The sequence below is a fragment of the Netta rufina genome (assembly GCF_964035555.1).
Source record: "Netta rufina genome assembly, chromosome: Z".
In the NCBI taxonomy this organism is placed as follows: Eukaryota; Metazoa; Chordata; class Aves; order Anseriformes; family Anatidae; genus Netta; species Netta rufina.
The window spans coordinates 50383143-50400589 of NC_140126.1; the positions used below are offsets into that span (position 1 = coordinate 50383143).

The following is a 17447-nucleotide window of genomic DNA, read 5'->3' on the forward strand; positions in this document are numbered from 1 at the left end:
GACTTCCCACCTACCATTATGTGGTCTTCAAATCACCCGCTAATAAGAATATCATGGTGCCCTGTCTTTGGTCAAAGGGAGGGGAACACAGTCCCTCTTGTCCTAAGTGGTGGCGTAAGACAGAAGGCTTAATGTGTCTCAAAGAAGGAAGGAGGAAGGATGAACTCCTCCCTATCCTCAATGTGAAATGAGATCTCAAGCCTGTACCTTTCCCCTAAGTCCTTTGTCTAAATCTATGCCACATCAAAGAGATAAATAGGGACTTTGGCTTTCTGTTAACTGATTTGTCCTCATGCAACATCCTGGAAGACAACAAGGCCTGTAGACATCTAATTCTGGAAGTCAGTAAGTACTGCAGACATCCATTTTAGTTCTCTGGTAACCACAGTTTCTCTTAGCTGGGAAAGGCCAGTAGATAGCACGGCAGGGCAGGGTCACCTGCATCTTGTGTTTGATGAGCATAAGTACTCATGCTCATTATCTTATTTTTCTATTGCAATTCACTGACTTAATTGTGAGCCGTAGGCAGAAAGACTGTTATTTCCACTTACATCATCTGGTTCGGGTCTCTGCCTTGTTACCAGCTGCTTTGCTCAACACAGAAAGTACTTGATAAGCAACACATTTTCTTCAAGCTATATTTGCTCAGCAATAAACTCCTGCCTACCTGGCTCACTCCCTTGGGTGCTGCTGATTGCCACTGCTAGCTCTACCTGTCTAAGGTGGCTCTGCTCTCTTCCTTTATTAGATTATGCAGGCAGTAGGTATCCTTGTACAACCATGCCAGGAGTGATGCAAAGGTTTTGATCTACTTTAATCACTTCTTAGAGCTGGAGAAACTTTCTTTCTCCCTGCTTAATTACCACCTACAACATCCAATAGGTTACTGCCATCACTAACTCATCCTCTCCTCCACCTCTCTTTGGAGAACAAACCAGAGGGAGCAAAAAGTCTGGAGCTCTCTTTAGAACCTGAATCTTGTGCCTGAAATGGGAGTTTCTGCTCTGAGGTTGTCAGAAGTCCTCCTGTGCTGGAGCAAGGCTGAATGCTCCTGAGGCACCATCAGCCATTCTCCCAAAGACGACTTGGAAGATACCTTCCTGTGCACTGTACCAGCTGCTGGAATGATGCAACCAAGAGAGGATCAGCTCAGAAGATGTGGGGAACTGGGCTGAATGTGACCTTCAGACTTCAAATTAAGAGCATGAAAAGCTCTAAATAATATGACTTTCATATCTGGTTCTAGTCAGGGAAATTATGAGATCTAAAGTTGAAGCTCTTCCATTGACCACCCAAGCTACCATGAAAACACACTATATTCTGTTAAGGCACAGGAATTCTAGCATCTATTCAGCAATGTCTCCTTGGACTAAACCAGTCTGATATTCACAGCTCACTGTGGTTCTGTCAGTCCTATGCAACTGAGGCCCAAAGTTTAGACTTCATATATAGACATTTAAATACCATCCTTCATTCCTCCTGCTACAGAGATCTCTAAACTCCCTTCACTTCCATTTTAACTAGTTCACATTAACAAAATTGTAGCTTGGCAGCAGAATCTGGCCTTTTGAGACTGTCTTGCCAATGATTTTGCTGCTGCAGAAAGAGCACCTGCTTACATGGAAGTGAACCAAAGCCAGTATCCTAGTGAGGATTTGCTCCTAGAGATCACCAGCTGTTTTCTGATGTGATCTCCAGAGCTCATCTAAACCAGCAGAGCCATGAGAAACCAAAAGAGGGGTACAGCACAAGAATTCAACTCTGTACTCTGAGACAAAGAAAAGTTGTTTTTTTGTTTTTTTTTTTTTTTTACCAGCTCAGTAAGCCAAGTCAGGTTAAATTACTTCATCATTTACATCTTCTAGGTGGTAGTCTTGTTTGCAGCATCCTCTGCCATGGGTTTTGTCCAACCCAGCTTAGCCCTCCATTCCCACAGGATTGCAGGGTATGAGCTCGATCCTTACTTTGCCTTTGCCTTGGCTGAGCTTTTCAAAACACACAGCCGGAGTAGGGCCCTGATGTCAGCCTACAAGGAGCAAAGAAACTAAGAGGTCTGACTCTGCTCTGTGTGGTGTGTATGGCACTTTTATGACTTCACTTAAAAAAAAGAAAAAAAAAAAAAAAAAGGACATAAAAGTACAGTAATTAAAATACATCGGTTAGCTGTTCAGCTCAATATTTAGCAAAGTGTGTGTCTAACTCCTGGGTTGTTCAAACCCAGCAGGTGCCCAAGCACTGGGCTAAAGGTAATGCTCCTTGGGGATGCTAGGTGCCTGTATGGTCAGTGAGGTATATTTCTTGGGAGGAGAACTCCCCTACAAAGTCATTTGCAGCTGTGCCATGCCTCTGCCTGAGGTTGCTATGAATCTGATGGACTCACAGGGGACTTCCATCCTCTGGATGCTCCTTCAGGAAGCTGATGACGAGTTTGCCTAATTTCACTAAGGCATATATCCCAAGAAAGCACCACTAGCTCCAGGTGCTTTGGGAAGGACAGATGCAGTGACCTAAGAAGAAGGGCACAGCTCCCAGCAGTAGCACAAGCAGAGCCGGGATGAGGTTGCTGAAATGAAAATTCATGGGGAAAATAAAATCAAATAAAATAAATCTTGTGTTTTTTGTTTGTTTGTTTGTTCGTTTTTTGTTTTCCTAGTCCTTTTAACCACTTCCCTGTCAATCAGCCCTGCAGGAATTTTCAGTAGTTGAGGAACTGCTGCGAATTCTGTTGAAACAACCCAGCACTACCTGCGAGTGATGTTAGTTATGACAGGCTTGCTGTGAATTCCACGAGTAGTCTTGTGGGAGTTCATTTGAAGCTTACTACTAAGAAGGCTCCACTATTGACAACATGTTAATAGCATCTTGATTTTTCCTCTGTTCTGCCCCAACTGTCCAATTTCTGTGGATTTTCTCTTTTCTAGAAATAAAATACATAAATACCCATAGAGCAGAGGGTAAATAGGGAGCACCTTCATTACAGGTTCATTTTATTCTGTATTAGCAGTTGTCTATAAAAGCATATACTTGTAAACTTCTGGTAAAAGCACCTAACAAAAAATCCCCTGAATTATTTATAAAAGCTGTTTGAGTCTTCATGTGCTGCTCAGAGAAACTGAACATCCTCCTTGGTGAATTAGTGATTACTCAGTATTCAAAAGGCCATATTTTAAGTGTTTGAAATAGGACTGCACGTAAGCTGAGTTATATCAATAGCCAGCAGCCATCACTTCGATGTTAGTTCAGCTCTGAAGTAGCACGGAAATGTCTTACCAACAAAGATAACAAGGTTCTTAATCAAGCAAGGGGGGGGCAACATTTTCTGCAATACCACGGCTACATCAGGCAACTGAAATGTGGAGCTGTAATAATGACATGCATAGTTGTTCTGAGGGTTCAGATAAACTAATGAGGAATTAGGGTGACTTGTATAGTCCAGTGCAACAACACGAATATGTAACTTTCCAGTGCACCTGCCTGTCCGAAGTATGTGGACTACCTTCCCTGTTTTAAAAGGCAATCCTCCTTTCTCTATGTAGAAACCATGGGTAACAAAACACGGTCCAGCACACTTGCAATGCTCAATTTTAAAATTTGTATTTGCTGCAGGCAGGAATGTTTCACCAAAAAAGCTGTCAGAGAGCAATACAAGTGTGTTTTGTGTAAAACCCAGAACATCTTTCAGGACTATGGCTATTTCAATCTCCCTTCCCATTTAAAAAATCTTTGTCATTAGCATTGCATTCCTCTATGCTTAGAAAGAGTCACACAGATACTACTTTTGTTTGTAACATGACAAAACTTCAGATGATAGCCTGATCACAGGTTAGACAGCTTAGACTACAGCAACCCATTATTATTTTTATTAGGTATTTCCAACTTACACCCATCACTGCCTGAAAGGACTCTTTTTAAATGAACTCAAAGGTAGAAGAGAAAAACGTTAAACCACAAATAGCGAAGTCATACGTTTATGCAGCTGCGTATCTTACCAAATAATGCACAGAAAGTAAACAGTTACTAATTTTCTTCTGGTTATATTTTCTTTGTAGAACAACATAATTTCAGCATCACACCTACAGGGTTCTCACAGCCATCCTGTCCAGTCTGGAGTTATAACTTCTCATTCCCAAAATAAACACTGATAGAATAAAATTATAAAGGAGAGCAAGAACATTTTCCACTCCAAATGCAAACATTTAATTTCTGAAAGTGAAAATGGCTCAGGTTTCATTTAAAAAGCACACCTTTTCCTTTCTTAAGAAAAGGTGCACAGTAGTGTAAGATATCCAGACTTAATCAAACTTATTACAAAACTTTTCCTAACTTCAGTACTGCACCCTGATGAAGTTTAAACTACATGCAGAAAAAAGTCCTGAAAAAGAGCTGGGGTGAGTGTGACTGGTGTTTATGAAAGAAATTATTAAAACAAAAACAAACAAACAAAAAAAAAAAAAAACAAAAAAAAAACAAAAAAAACAGACAACCACAGATGAACTTACCTTTAAAGAAAGACAGGAACAAGGATGCCCAGAGACATAGTCCAGAATAAAAAAATCCCAAGCACTTTTCTGTGAGCATTGTCAAAACTGGCTGGGTATCCCTCCTGAGCAGAAGGTGAAATAGGATCAAGTCTTGGAGAGAGCCTGCAACGACTGATGGATTTGGCAATTAGAGTAAAAAGGCACCAAACAAAAAGCTTTCTACCAGGAGAGAGAAGAGCACCTGCCTGTGTGCTTCTCCAGTCCCCAGGAGCCAAATCAGCTCAGTGCTGGGTCAGTCAATCCAAAAACAAAGGAGCTGGCTACTTTGCTTGGGACTCACAATCCCAGGCACTCTGAGCCTTTCCTTGGTCAGAAGCAAATGCCAGCAATCCCCGCACACAGCTGTGTGTGTGTTGCAAGGAGGGGGAGCTGTGCTGCCTGGGAGATGCTTTCCACATCCCCAGATTGTACCTTACTCGAGACAGCACGTCTGCAGCGCTTCCAGTGCTTGCACTCGAGTGCCTCTAGAGCTGCTTCCCAGAAAAATGAGTTTGTGTCCCTCTCTGCTCTCTCTCAGCTGCCAGTGTGACTTGCAGCATGCACCTGTGGCATGGTCTCCCTGCGATCCACCTGCCCTTTCTCACGGGAGGAATGGTCCAGGTGCAGAAGGTGGGGATAGTGACCCTGGACAGTCTCACGCCCTCTTCAGTTTTCCCTTTTCCTATCTTCACATCCATTGAAGGCAGGCAGCTGCTCTCTGTGCCCCTTCCCGAGCTGCCCACTGCTCCTGGCTCTGCGCTGAGGAGTTTTACACACACCGTGGCTCCCCCAGAACAGTTCCTCTGCTTCTCCAATTCACTTGGTCAAGACGCAGAAAAATCTTGTAGTTCTTGGGCAATTTTGCCAGCCTGTGGTCTGTGCTGGATTTCAACAGTCACTGTCTTCATCCTGGCTTGCTTGGGGGTAGGAAGGATGTCTTGCACTTTTCTGTCCATTTTAACCAGTACCAGCTGGACATTGTGGCTGGGATTGAAATTTGTGCACCCTCCCCCTGTCCTCAGTTCTGAACTGGGATGACGAGTCTCTCCTGAATGCACACCCAGACCCTGCTTGTCTCTGCCCACACCTGAATTGTGTTAGGTTTGGGATGCAGATGGAAAGGAAGAGGGTTACATCTTCCATGCATGTAGCTGTCTGTTAGCACTCCATCCCCTTTTCTTCTGTCCAGCAAACCTCCTAAGAAAACCCCACACTAACACCTCAAAGCAATACAGTTCTCTCGTATCCTAGAGAAAGACATGGCAGGGACATGCAGACGTAGAGATTTCCATTGGGCAGATTTGGACTACTCACCCATAAAGACAGATAACAGGAGCCTCCAGGGCATGCCTCAACTACTCACTAAGCTCTACGCTGGTACTGAATGGCTTATACAAAACACAGGCTACCCCTTAGTGCTGCACCTGTAGCTAAGATGGGATTTGTCAGAGAATCAAAGGATCAAAGAATGATTGAGGTTGGAAGGGATCTCTGGAGGTCATCAGGTAAAAGCTCCCTGCCCAATCAGGGCCACCTAGACCGTCGCTGAGTACCACAGTTGCAGTGAGCAGGAGGGAGGCCTGGGGCGATGGGGATGGGCACGGGCTGGCCCCAGGCAAACCCTGGCACCAAACCTCCCGCTGGGAGCAGCTGCAGAGCTGCAGGCCTGCGGCTGGGCAGCACGCGCTGTCAGGGGGAGCACAGCAGTGGGGCCGGTGCCCCTGGGGAGGGGAGGGAAGGGGAGGAGAGCGCCGAGACGAACACCCCAGCCCTCCTGGCCAAGGGCAGCATCGCCGTGCCCCAACCCCAGCAGACCTCACAGCGGGAACGCGAGGAGGTGGTGGGCACAGCAGCAGGAAGAGGGGTAGATGGCAGTAGGGCTGGGGATGGCGACACCAAATACATTGTTAGCTGCACTGAGACTTTATATATATATGATTTGTTTTCTACATTGTATAGATGTATTTCCTGAGGGCCTTCCGTGTGTCCCATCTGCTGGCCCGGCCCTGTTGTGGCCAGCTCCTGGGGTGCTGCCCTAGTGTTGCCGGCGGGGTGGCCTCTTCTTGGCTGCTGGAGAAGAGGCCTGGGACGTGGGGGCCCTCCTCTTCGGGGCTCGCCGGGGCCCCCTTTCGGGATGGTCCCTGCCCTGGTCTGCTGTGGAGGCTCCAGGCACAGCCTCCGGTGTCTACTCCTGGGGCGCTTCTTGCGCCAGGCTGGAGGGGGGGAGGCCGGGACCCCCTTGAAGGGCAGCACTGGAGCTGCCCGCAAGTTCCTCTGTGCTGGCTCCAGCAGCGTTGTTGGAGGGCTCTGCACCAGGACCAGGAGGCCCCTCTCGGGAGGCAGAAGGCCTGGGGGCAGCTGCGGGGCTGCCTGCCTGTCCCATGGCAGCACGGGAGCCCTCCAGGCCCAGCAGGCGGTGGGCCACCCAGCTGCACCGCTGCACGGTGATGCTGATGAGCCGGTGCACAAAGCTGGCTGCGTGCTCCGGCATGGAAAGCTGCAGCAGCTGCACCAGGCGATCTTCATCCAGCCCCAGGAGGCCCATGGCGGAGGTGAGGAGCTCTTCCACCATTTGCGCCTCCACGTGGTCAGCCCCATGGATGCGCCTCAGCTCCTGGCGCAGCCAGGGCAGCACGGGACGGATGAGAGTTGGGTGGTCTCGCAAAAGGGAGGCCCAGACTTCAGGCTGGAGGCCTCCCACAAGAGCCGGCCCTGCAGCTGATGGCGGAGATGCTGCAGGGTGGTGACGGGGGTTGGTGGTGGCTGCGTGGCCATGAGCTCTCCCAGCCGGCTGGGCCACGAGGGATGCCTCTGCCGGCGCTGGGATGACGACCTCCTTAAATTTGTTGTCTGCTCGCACCGAGTGCACGATGGAGCTGACCCTCCTCTTGCAGAGGGGGCACTCGGGCTTGCTCTCCACCCACTGCTGGATGCATCGGAAGCAAAACTGGTGGAGACATGGCATCACGTAGCCCGCGTTGTCCCAGGTGTCAAGGCAAATGGGGCAGCGGCTCTCCAGTGCCGTGGCCATGCTCTCCAGCTGCTGCAGTGGGCTGCGTGGAGCAGGCGATGAGGGGCTGCTCCTCCTCACTGCTGCTGCACCAGCAGCTGTCACGCTGCAAAAGGCAGAGAAGAGGCCACGGTTATCTGCTGGTGTGGGGGCAGCTGGAAGAGCGGTGCAGGTCCCCAGAGGAGGAAACCCTTCCAGCTGCCCAGGGCCCAAGGGGAGGTGTCCCCACCGCGCTCACCTCTGCTGCTGCGAGCGCTCGTCCTGGGTCTCCCGACGGCCCGAACGAGGCAGGGCCGTGGAAGAAGCTCTGATGGCTCTGGGAAGGGCACTGAGAGCTGCTGCAGCAACTCCCAGGGCACGACACCAGCACCAAGGCCAACCTCGCTCCTCACTCCAGACCTCACGTAAACGCTCAGCCGGAGTGCGGGCACTAGCCGGCGCGGTGGGACTCTGCGCCCGCATATGAGCAGCGAGGGCCACGCAGTCACAATGCATTGCTCACAGACGTCACAGTCCATCGCTTGGAGACGCCACCAGCCACCCGTAGGAGATATGCCAAGGGCCCATCCTCACCTCGGCAGCTCTCTGACCCCAGATTCTGAGGCCTCCCGCAATGCTTGTGTCCACTCCGTGCCCCCCAACTTTTGTCTTGTCCGTGGCACTGGTGTTTCCCAGCAGTGCGGGGTCCCTGGCTGTGCCTTCCCAGGGCCCCGTCCAGGTCACCTTGGCTACATCATGTGTCTTCAAGCACATACACCAGGAGGGTCCGTTCGATCACAGCTCGGGCCTGCCTCTGAGGCTGCACCCCACAGTCCCTCCAGTCCTGCCCATCTCCAGCACTGCTGGCCTGCCCTCTGGGCTCCCGTGCTTCCTCCCATGCTGGGTGGAAGTCAGCCCTCTGCTTGCTCCCAGGGACTTTCTCCCGTCTGTCTTTACTCGCTGGGGAGAGCAGGGCTGATGGTGCCCTCTGCTCAGCACCCATCAGGCCTCACCCAGGCACTGCGTCCTTTATAGGGTGCTGGGCAGGAGACACACGGGGAAGCTGCAGGGGCCCTGCCAGGAAGGCCTGTGCAACCAGGGCTGGGTCAGCATGGCTCCGAAGAGGTTTAGGGGCACCTACCAGCACGCTCTGGTGCCTTTGGGGAAGGCATCAAGGAAAGGGGGCCTGGCTTCCCACAGCAGTGCCTGGTGAGAGAGGGAGGGGCAGTGGCATCAGATGGAACTGGTCAGGTTCAGGCTGGATACAAGGGAAACAAAAGCACAAGGATCAACAAAAAGTCTAAAAGACAACAAAAAAGGAAAACTGAAGCCTGTTGCTGACTAGAAGCCACATGCTGGAGCAACCGGCGACCCAGCCAAGGAGATGGAAAAACTGCCAGTGAAGCAGAAATATTGTCTGATGACCACAAGCACAGGCAGGTTGCCAAGTGTAGAAAAGGCACATCTGTCAACCAGCTCAGAGTCTTCCACCTAAGGCCAATCCAGGAGATCTGAAGTGATCTCCAAAGCTTAGGCCTCTTGTGTGATACCGTCCAGACCAGGAGGAAATACAGAGGAAATATACTTTGTGCTGCTTGCAAATATGGCACTGGCGCTGTTTAACATCTGTGTTGGTGACACGGACAGTGGGATCGAGCGCACCCTCGGCTAGTTTGCCAATGCCACCGAGCTGTGTGGGAAGGGATGACACTCTGTAGGGAAGGCATGCCATCCAGAGGGAGCTGGACAGGCAGGAGGGGTGGGCCTGTGTGAACATCATGGGGTTCCACAAGGCTAAGTGCGAGGTCCTGCATCCGAGCGGGGGCAATGCCAAGGATAAAGAGAGCTTGGGCAGAGAATGGATTGGGAGCAGCCCAGAGGAGAAGGACCTGGGGGTGCTGGTTGACGAGAAGCTCACCATGAGGCAGCACTGTGTGCTTGCAGCCCAGAAAGCCAACCGTACCCTGGCTGCACCAAAAGCAGCGTGGCCAGCAGGGCTGGGGAGGTGATTGCCCCCTCTGCTCTGCTCTCCTGAGACCCCACCTGGAGCACTGCGTTCAGCTCTGGGGCCCCCCAGGAAAAGAAGGACAGGGATGCATTCAAATGAGTCCAGAGGAGGCCACAGAGATGATGAAGGATCCGGAGTACTCTTTCTGCAAAGGCAGGCTGAGGGAGTTGGGGGCAGCCCTAAGTTTTGGGTCTCCATTTGGTGAAAGGGGTTGCACCCAGATGCCACCATGGAGACACCACAGGACACAGTCACTTTTCCTAGGAACTTTTTGTGTTCAGTTCCTGTGGCCCCTTGGACTGGGATGGATGTAGTGCTTGGGTCCCAGCTCAGCTGTGGGGCTGAGCGGGGCTCAGCACCCCCTGGTCGATGTCTGCAGGGTGATGGGGTCACACAGTTCTGCTCAGCCCCGGGGTCTCTGCCTGCCCTCAGCAATCAGAGCAGCACTTGGGAAGAAAGTGCAGCCTTTTCCCTGTCCAGCCTGTTTGATTTGGGAGACCAAGGCAGTGCCTTTTTGGGACAGGAAAGAGGATGCACCCTATTGCCCAATTCCTCCAACAGTGTCAGCCCACAGAAATACAGACCCCAGGCTGAGCAGTGCCCATGCTTCAGGTTCCCTGGACAGCAGCACCCGTTTCACCTCCTCACCTTCCGTGGCATTTATTGCCATTGATATGATGCCCCTTGAGCCTCCTCCGGGCTGAACAGTCCCACCTCTCAGCCTCTCTTCGCAGAAGAGGTGCCCCAGTCCCTTGACCATCTTAATGGCTCCACATTGGACTCTCTCCAGGATGTGTAGGTCTCTCTTGCACTGGGCACCCCAGAACTGGACACAGTACTCCAGGTATGGCTTCAGCAGTGCTGAGGAGAGGGGAAGCATCACCTCCTTCAACCTGCTGGCAACATGCTTACTAGTGCAGCCCAGAATACCACCAGACTTCATTAGAGCAAGGTCGCATTGCTGGATCGTGTACAACTTCTTATCCAGCAGGATACCTGCCTCCTTTTCTGCAAAGACATCTTTTAGCTGGGTGGCCCTGGCAAATACTAGTTCATGGGTTTTTTCCCCCCTGATGTAGGACTTTGTACTGCTCTGAGAAATAGTTTTGAAAAGAGGTCATTCTCCACAGCTCAACAGTTCTGTGGGCACTCTGAGCAAAGCATTGGGTTTGTTGACCTTCAGAGGCCCCTACCAGCCAGCAGGATGCTGTGACTGTATGGACAGGGCGATGTCTGCATCCTGCTCTCATTCTGTCAGTGCCTGTACGTCTGTGTGAGGCCTGCACCAACCACAGAGGTATCTCATTGGCTGTCACCAGACTGCTCTCCAGGTCATGCAATTTCTCCTTAAAGTCAGACTTTAGCTCTTTATTTACAAAAATTCCTCTCGCTGTTATTGTCTAATGCTCTGGGGCTTGACAAATGTCAGAGTGAAGAACAGGCTGTCTGATCACGCCTGTCCACTAGTGAGGCCCAAAGCTAGCCAGACCAGCCTTTCCTGAGCCTGCAAGTAAGTGTGCAAACAGACACCTGTAGCAGGAAAATATCCTGAGAACAACACTCCCAGGCAAGAGGTCTCCTGAGGGTGGGACTAAAGATTGTGTTCAAAACATATTCAGGCCTCACAGTGATGTTTCTGGCAGCAACTTTTGATACTACAATGTCAATGGAAAGGTATGACTGCGTCCTCCCTGGAAAAAGCTCTCGTGTAGCCAGGGATGAGAAATGAAGAGGAAGAGAAAGGGCAGTGAAAAGCCCGAGGATGTAAACAGCTTCCTTGTGCTTGAAAGGGTGCCTTCTCTCCGTGGACAGTTGTCTTTGTGTTTCCCAAGAGGAAAAATGGACCAATGTCAGATGGTTTAATGTGCAGTCATACACTCTTACTTCGATGGAGTTTGCAATCAGCAAAAGATCTCAGCCTGTAAATCCAGGCCGTTTTCATGCATGGATAAAGCTAACATGTGGGATTGTCTCCTACATCTAGAAAAAGTTGTTGAGCATCCGTAGAAAGCCCTGGGAAGGATGTCTCATCCTTGGCAGTGCTTGTCTAAGAGCCCAACATTAATGCTGGATCAGTATGAAAGAGGTCGCATTTTTGGAAGTGGCATTGTAAACAGTCTTGTGGAACAAGAACCAAAGCTGTTGTTCAACTAAAGGGGAGGAAATTCTGAAGATGAAATGTTCTTCTTTCTCAGCACAATTGGTTCTGAGATCCTCTTCTTCTGAACAGCTTCACAGATAAGGAAGACAGGCTGTTGCCTCCACCACATTTTAGAGAATCCAAAGTATATTGGCTTTAACTTGATTTGAGTTCATCATGTGAACTGTACTTAAAATCTGAGCCTCTGAGATGTCCCCACTGGTGAATCCTAATGCAACTGGCACCATGTGTGACCTGGCTAGACCCAGACTAAAGGCAGAATTTTGCAGGGGATAGGAAAGCTCCTGTCAGGCCTCAGGAATCAAAACAGCTGCTTTTTGGTCATTCCAGTCCCTTTTGTAATGCCATAGATAAGGCTGAACCTAAAGGCCATATGTGGGGATGGTTGAGCTGGTAATGCCATAATGCTGACTGGTGTTGTACGAAGGAAGTTTTGCAGGAGGAAATTTGATGCAGAGAAGTACAAAAATTGCAACCTTCACATTTTAATATGGACAGAAAATTGAGGGGACAAACAGTTGATAGTTCAAAAATAATGAACTGTGCTCTGAAAAGGAGATAAAATAGATTAAACAAAATAATCTGATATGTTCCTAATAATAACCCACAAAAATTGCTGAGAAATTCTTCTGAAATGAATCAAAGCATGCTTTCCCAGAACAGAGTACACTTTTCCCAGAGAGAGAAGATGAAACTCAGACATTTTTTTACAGACTCAAAACTGTACTAAAATGATAAATAAAAATAATAATAATAAAATAATAATAATTTAAAAATAAAAAATAAAAAGGGGGAATGATAGAGCACATTTTGTTCTAAGGAAGGGATTAAACAGGCAATCCAGTTAGGGAACTAAAATAGGGTAAAGAAAAGGTAAATACAATTTTGTAATGGTATGGACAAGGAGTCTTCAAATGCATTATGTCAAGTAATGCAATGCAGTCTGCAAAAAAAAGTTGCTGTTGCTGTTAGGAGATAAACTTCAAATCAAAAAAGTCTAACAGATTACAGCTGGTAAAGAAACAGCATGAAGTGTGATCTTGTAGACTTTCAGTGCTACAAGTGGGGAAGCTGATGGCATGCACTTTGAGGAGTGTGTGGGGAGGAAACATATGTCAGTACTGAAGAAGGTGCCATTAAGGATTAGATGCTCTGCAAGAGGAACAGAGAGCTGTGAGGATGCATACGCATATCTTTTTGCAAAATGGTGTGGAACCAACCTGATTAGAAAGGGTTGTGATTTGAATAATGTGTGTGTGAATGGGACATGCAAAACTGTGCTGAGAAGCCCCAGGTGCTGAGAGGCCCCAGAGTGACAGTGATAAAGAGGCAGATGACCACTAGCTGGATTAAACAGCAACTGAGGATTCACAAAAACACTTTTGACACAAACAAGGAGTCGGATTGAAAACAAGTAGGAAAGAAGCCTGAACCTTTGTGATGGCGGAGGAGGAAAGCAGTAAAGAGAGAAGCAGTCATGTCATTTGGCAGTGCCAGAAGTGGAACCTCCGGCATTGCACCTTGTGGGGAGACTGGCTGAAACACACATAGTTGCTTTGTATTTATTTATTTATTTATTCAAATTGATTAGCAGCAGAAAGTTTCTGCGGAGGAAGACAGAGTAGTTGTAGGATGAAGGCAAAGGGCTGCTTACATTGGCAGTGCTGCTGAGACACAGGTTTGGCAAAGTACACCCTGCAGTCTTTCAGGTAATAATGAAAGCATCTTTGAATGCTTGCCTGAGGGCAAGTGTCTTTTGAAAAGAGAGGAAAACTTACAGGCAGGCCCTGTCAGCAAGACAAGGGCAGATGTAGATGTGCTCTGTTCCTTTTTAACCTCAAGGGTGCACAGTCAGGGAAGATCTTGATCCTTTCTCAGGATGTCCATTGGGGTACACACCTCATTGCTGTTTCTTCTCTGGCTGCACTTAGTTATGCACTTCAAAATTACTTGAGATTCCTACTGTGCAGGGGAAAATATATAAATATATATATAGCCAGCTATTCTGGTTTCTTATATGTATATTAGAAACATAAATCTAAAATATATATATTAGTAACCAGAATAGCTGGGTAGACACTTCAGTTCTAGCTGTTCCAGTTCATCACATCACTCCACTGCTCTCATCCCCATCTCTGTTCTGACACAAACTTCTGCCCTACCTGAAGACATGTAAGATTTCCTCAAAGGTCCTGTGTTTTCTTAATCCACATACATGTTAGTCCCTCTTAGCCCAGAGACACCAGGGTCCCGGCAGTGGATATTCTTACATTTGAAAGTGTCATTGTCCCTGTTTCAGACAACTACGAGCGACTGGAGGAGACTCTGATGAATCAGGACTGCTAACAAGATGCTACGTTAGAGGTATGAGATTTGGAGTTGGCACAAGTGGTTCTTCATGAGCAGCAAAGCCAGCATGCTGTACTGAGTTTATGTGGCAAAATTTTGATAGCATGGGGAGCTAAAGAGGTGGCCTCTGTGACAAGAGACATGTGTCTGCCCCTGTGTTGGACAAGAGCCGGTTCCACCCAGCTCCAAAATGGACCTGCCACTGGCCAAAGTCAAGTGCATCAGCGACACTGCTGGCACCTCTGTGACCACAGATTCACAGAACCATTCTTCTTTGAAAAGAGCTCCAATATCATCTGGTCCAACCATCGCCCTACCACCACCATCACCCACTAAATCGTGTCCCTTATATTAACTATGTGATAGCATATGTGATAACATAGTTAATATAAGTTAATATCATAGTTAATCACATTATTAACTATGTGATAACAGTTAAGAGAGGGAAAAGAACACTGTACAGCTTCTGTGGCAGAGGACTGAGAAAAATGTGAGAGAAACAACTTTGCAGACACCAAGGTCAGAGAAGAAGGAGGGCAGGAAGCACTCCAGGCATCAAAGATTCCCCTGTAGCCTGTGAAGAAGGCCATGGCTGAGCAGGTTATCCCCTTGTGGGCAATGGAGGACTGTCTTTGAGCAGATCTCCCCCTTGTGGGCCGCGGAGGACACTCTTTGAGCAGATTTCCACGCTGCAGCCCACGAAGAACCCCTCACTGGGGCAGGTGGATGTGGCCTGAAGGAAGCTGCAGCCCACAGAGAGCCCTCCCTGGAGCAGGCTCGTGGCAGGAACGGTGTCCCGTGGGGTCCCACACTGGAGCAGTCCGTTCCTGAAGGACTGCTCTCCATGGAGAGGACCCACACGGGAGCAGCCACAGGGCTGAACTGAGCACACGGTGCGCTGCTACTGCTCCATGTGAGACCCCAGGCCTGTATGTGTGTCTTCAGCCTAAGCAAACCACCACCTCTTTCCCCACGTACATGTATGAGGTGCTTTAAATGAGACTGTGTAGCAATACAGTCCCAGAGAAAGAAGAAACCACGGTGTTTCACCACCCGCTGCTGCTCAGAGCCGTGACTTCTGTGGTGCACTGGCAGCTGAGCACCCATGGGTGCTGCTCCCACAGCGGGGCCAGCCACGCCAGCAGCGAGCAGGCCGTGAGTGCTGCTCGCATCCAAATCACATCCAAACTGACTAGTAAACTCCCCTAGAACAGGAAGACCTTGCCACAAGGATATTCATAATGCCTACTTTGAAACTAAATGCAATGTGTTAATAAGCAGCTTTATCTAGTTTTATCCAGTAGGCCAACTGCAATATTAGCAGTTTGGTGCTATGCATACAGAATATTGTCATAAATAAAATAAAATAAAATAAAATAAAATAAAATAAAATAAAATAAAATAAAATAAAATAAAATAAAATAAAATAAAATAAAATAAAATAAAATAAAATAAAATAAAATAAAAGGTGAAGGCAATACCCATTGACACTAAAGTCACTGCTGATCCTCTCACATTCCATTGTAAAGCAAACCCAAGAAGCCACATCAGTAAAGCTGGGGGTCACGAATTGCCTCCTGTTAGCTCAGCCTCAGGTATTTTACTCATTGTAGATTCAGGTTCTACTTCCTCTGGAGATTTTTCATACAAACACGGGGAGGATATTGTTTGTTGTAAAACACCTTATGATCAGAAACTTCAGAAACTTCCTCCTCCTCCACCGAATTTGGTTCAGAGATATCCTGCCATTTCCCCTTTTCCTTTACAAGACATTTTAGAGTGTCCCACTTCTTGGTTCTAAGAACCTGTACCAATCTGGATCATCTGTGAACTGCAAGGTGGAAGACAAATAAAAACGGAGGGCTGATGGAGCCACTGAAAGGCAGTTTTCCATACAAACATTCTCAAAAGTCTTAATTAGAAGATTGTAATTTGACTGATGCCTGTGGTTTACTTGCCTCCTTTGAAGAATAATCACTTGCTTTGACAGACCCTGTTCAGTTTAAGTCACTACTTCTACGTACATCCAGCACCAGCTGAACTCAAAATGCCTATAAACTGCAAGAGTCATGACAGAGGAGGACATTCGCTCTGCCTGCAGGCAAATGTACCAGATGGGCAGCCTTGATTTTTCATAAGACTATTTAAAACCAAGTTTCAGCATGTCACGGACTCTCCAGTTACACAATAGTGCCACAGCAGGAGTAACCATGCACTCTGGACAATGCTCTTGCCTGGTTGTTTACAGCAACCCCCCAAAAGGGGAACAAAACAGCTTGTCTAGGAGTCAGATCCAGAGAGAGATGAAAACCAAGTCCACTTCCATCAGACTGCTGAGTAACAAGACAGTTTTTTGAACCATGACATAATATATATATATATATGGGGATATATATATATATATATATCCCCATATATATATATATCCCAATGACTGAATGCTGAACAGATCACAGTACATTTTTTCCCTGCATCAGCAACTGGAGCGAAGGCATTCCTTTGCAATGCAACACACTGAGCAATCTCAATTCTGCTCATGCAGGTGGAAGAAAAGGATTTTTGCTACTCAAATAGAGACAACCGGCACTATTGATCTAGCTGGGACTCCAGAAGAGTATTTGGCTTCTAACTATTACTTTGGAAAAAGACAAATTTCCTTCCTCACAAGGTTGTAACTGATCTTTGCATTGCTGATTGGGGTGAATGGTGCAAATGTGCAGCACATCGCCTCCCAAGGAGGCTGGAAGGTGTTTCCTGATGGTGACATGAATATGTGGCTTATTTTAGCACTTGAAGCCAAGCAATACATTGGCAAAAAGCTGTGCTATCAGCTACTCTTAGATGATTGATTTCACCCGTTTTCATCCTGGGTTTCCTCATCTATTCTTTTTTCCAGTGACTCTATATTCCAGGACAGAAAACCATGCATTTATCAAGCAGCCTTAGACAATACACATTCTGGGGACAACCACTGTGAAATGAGAGGTCTTCCTTGTGCATAAAGATACGAGCCTGGTCCTTGAGTGTTGACCACTTGGAGATGTTGTAAACTGGCACATGCCTGGTCACAAACACAACCCTTCAAAGCCCCTCCTTTACCAGGGCTGTCTGTGTAGCAGTGACAGGGTAAAGTGCTACCTAAACCAAGCCAAAATTCACAGAATCATGGTTACAGGCACATATGCTCCCTGGGGTAACTGTAGTCTCTCATGCTGCTCCACGGGAAGATGCTAACTAAGCTGTCACCCCTCTCCAGGGCTGGTCCCTAATTCTGATTCCTCTCAGGGCAACAGTGCTCAACTCACATTGCTTTTCTGGTCTGCCATTTAACAATACTCAAAATTGGAACTATTTAAAGACTTAGTGGATGAGATCCCCTGGAACACTGTCCTTAGGGACAAAGGAGCTGAACAGGGATGG

The 17447-nt window shown here is 47.9% G+C and overlaps 1 protein-coding gene across 1 annotated transcript in view; it reads right to left on the reverse strand.

Annotated features, from left to right (window-relative positions):
- Window positions 1-4578, reverse strand: part of LOC311221636 (neuronal acetylcholine receptor subunit alpha-7-like) — a gene marked incomplete at both ends in the record, with an annotated part of 58767 nt that extends 54189 nt beyond the window's left edge. The window contains one exon of the mRNA XM_084305732.1: window positions 4500-4578. Coding sequence (XP_084161858.1) covers window positions 4500-4578 — 79 coding nt within the window. The remainder of the gene's footprint in view (window positions 1-4499) is intronic.
- Between the last annotated feature and the right edge of the window lie 12869 nt (window positions 4579-17447).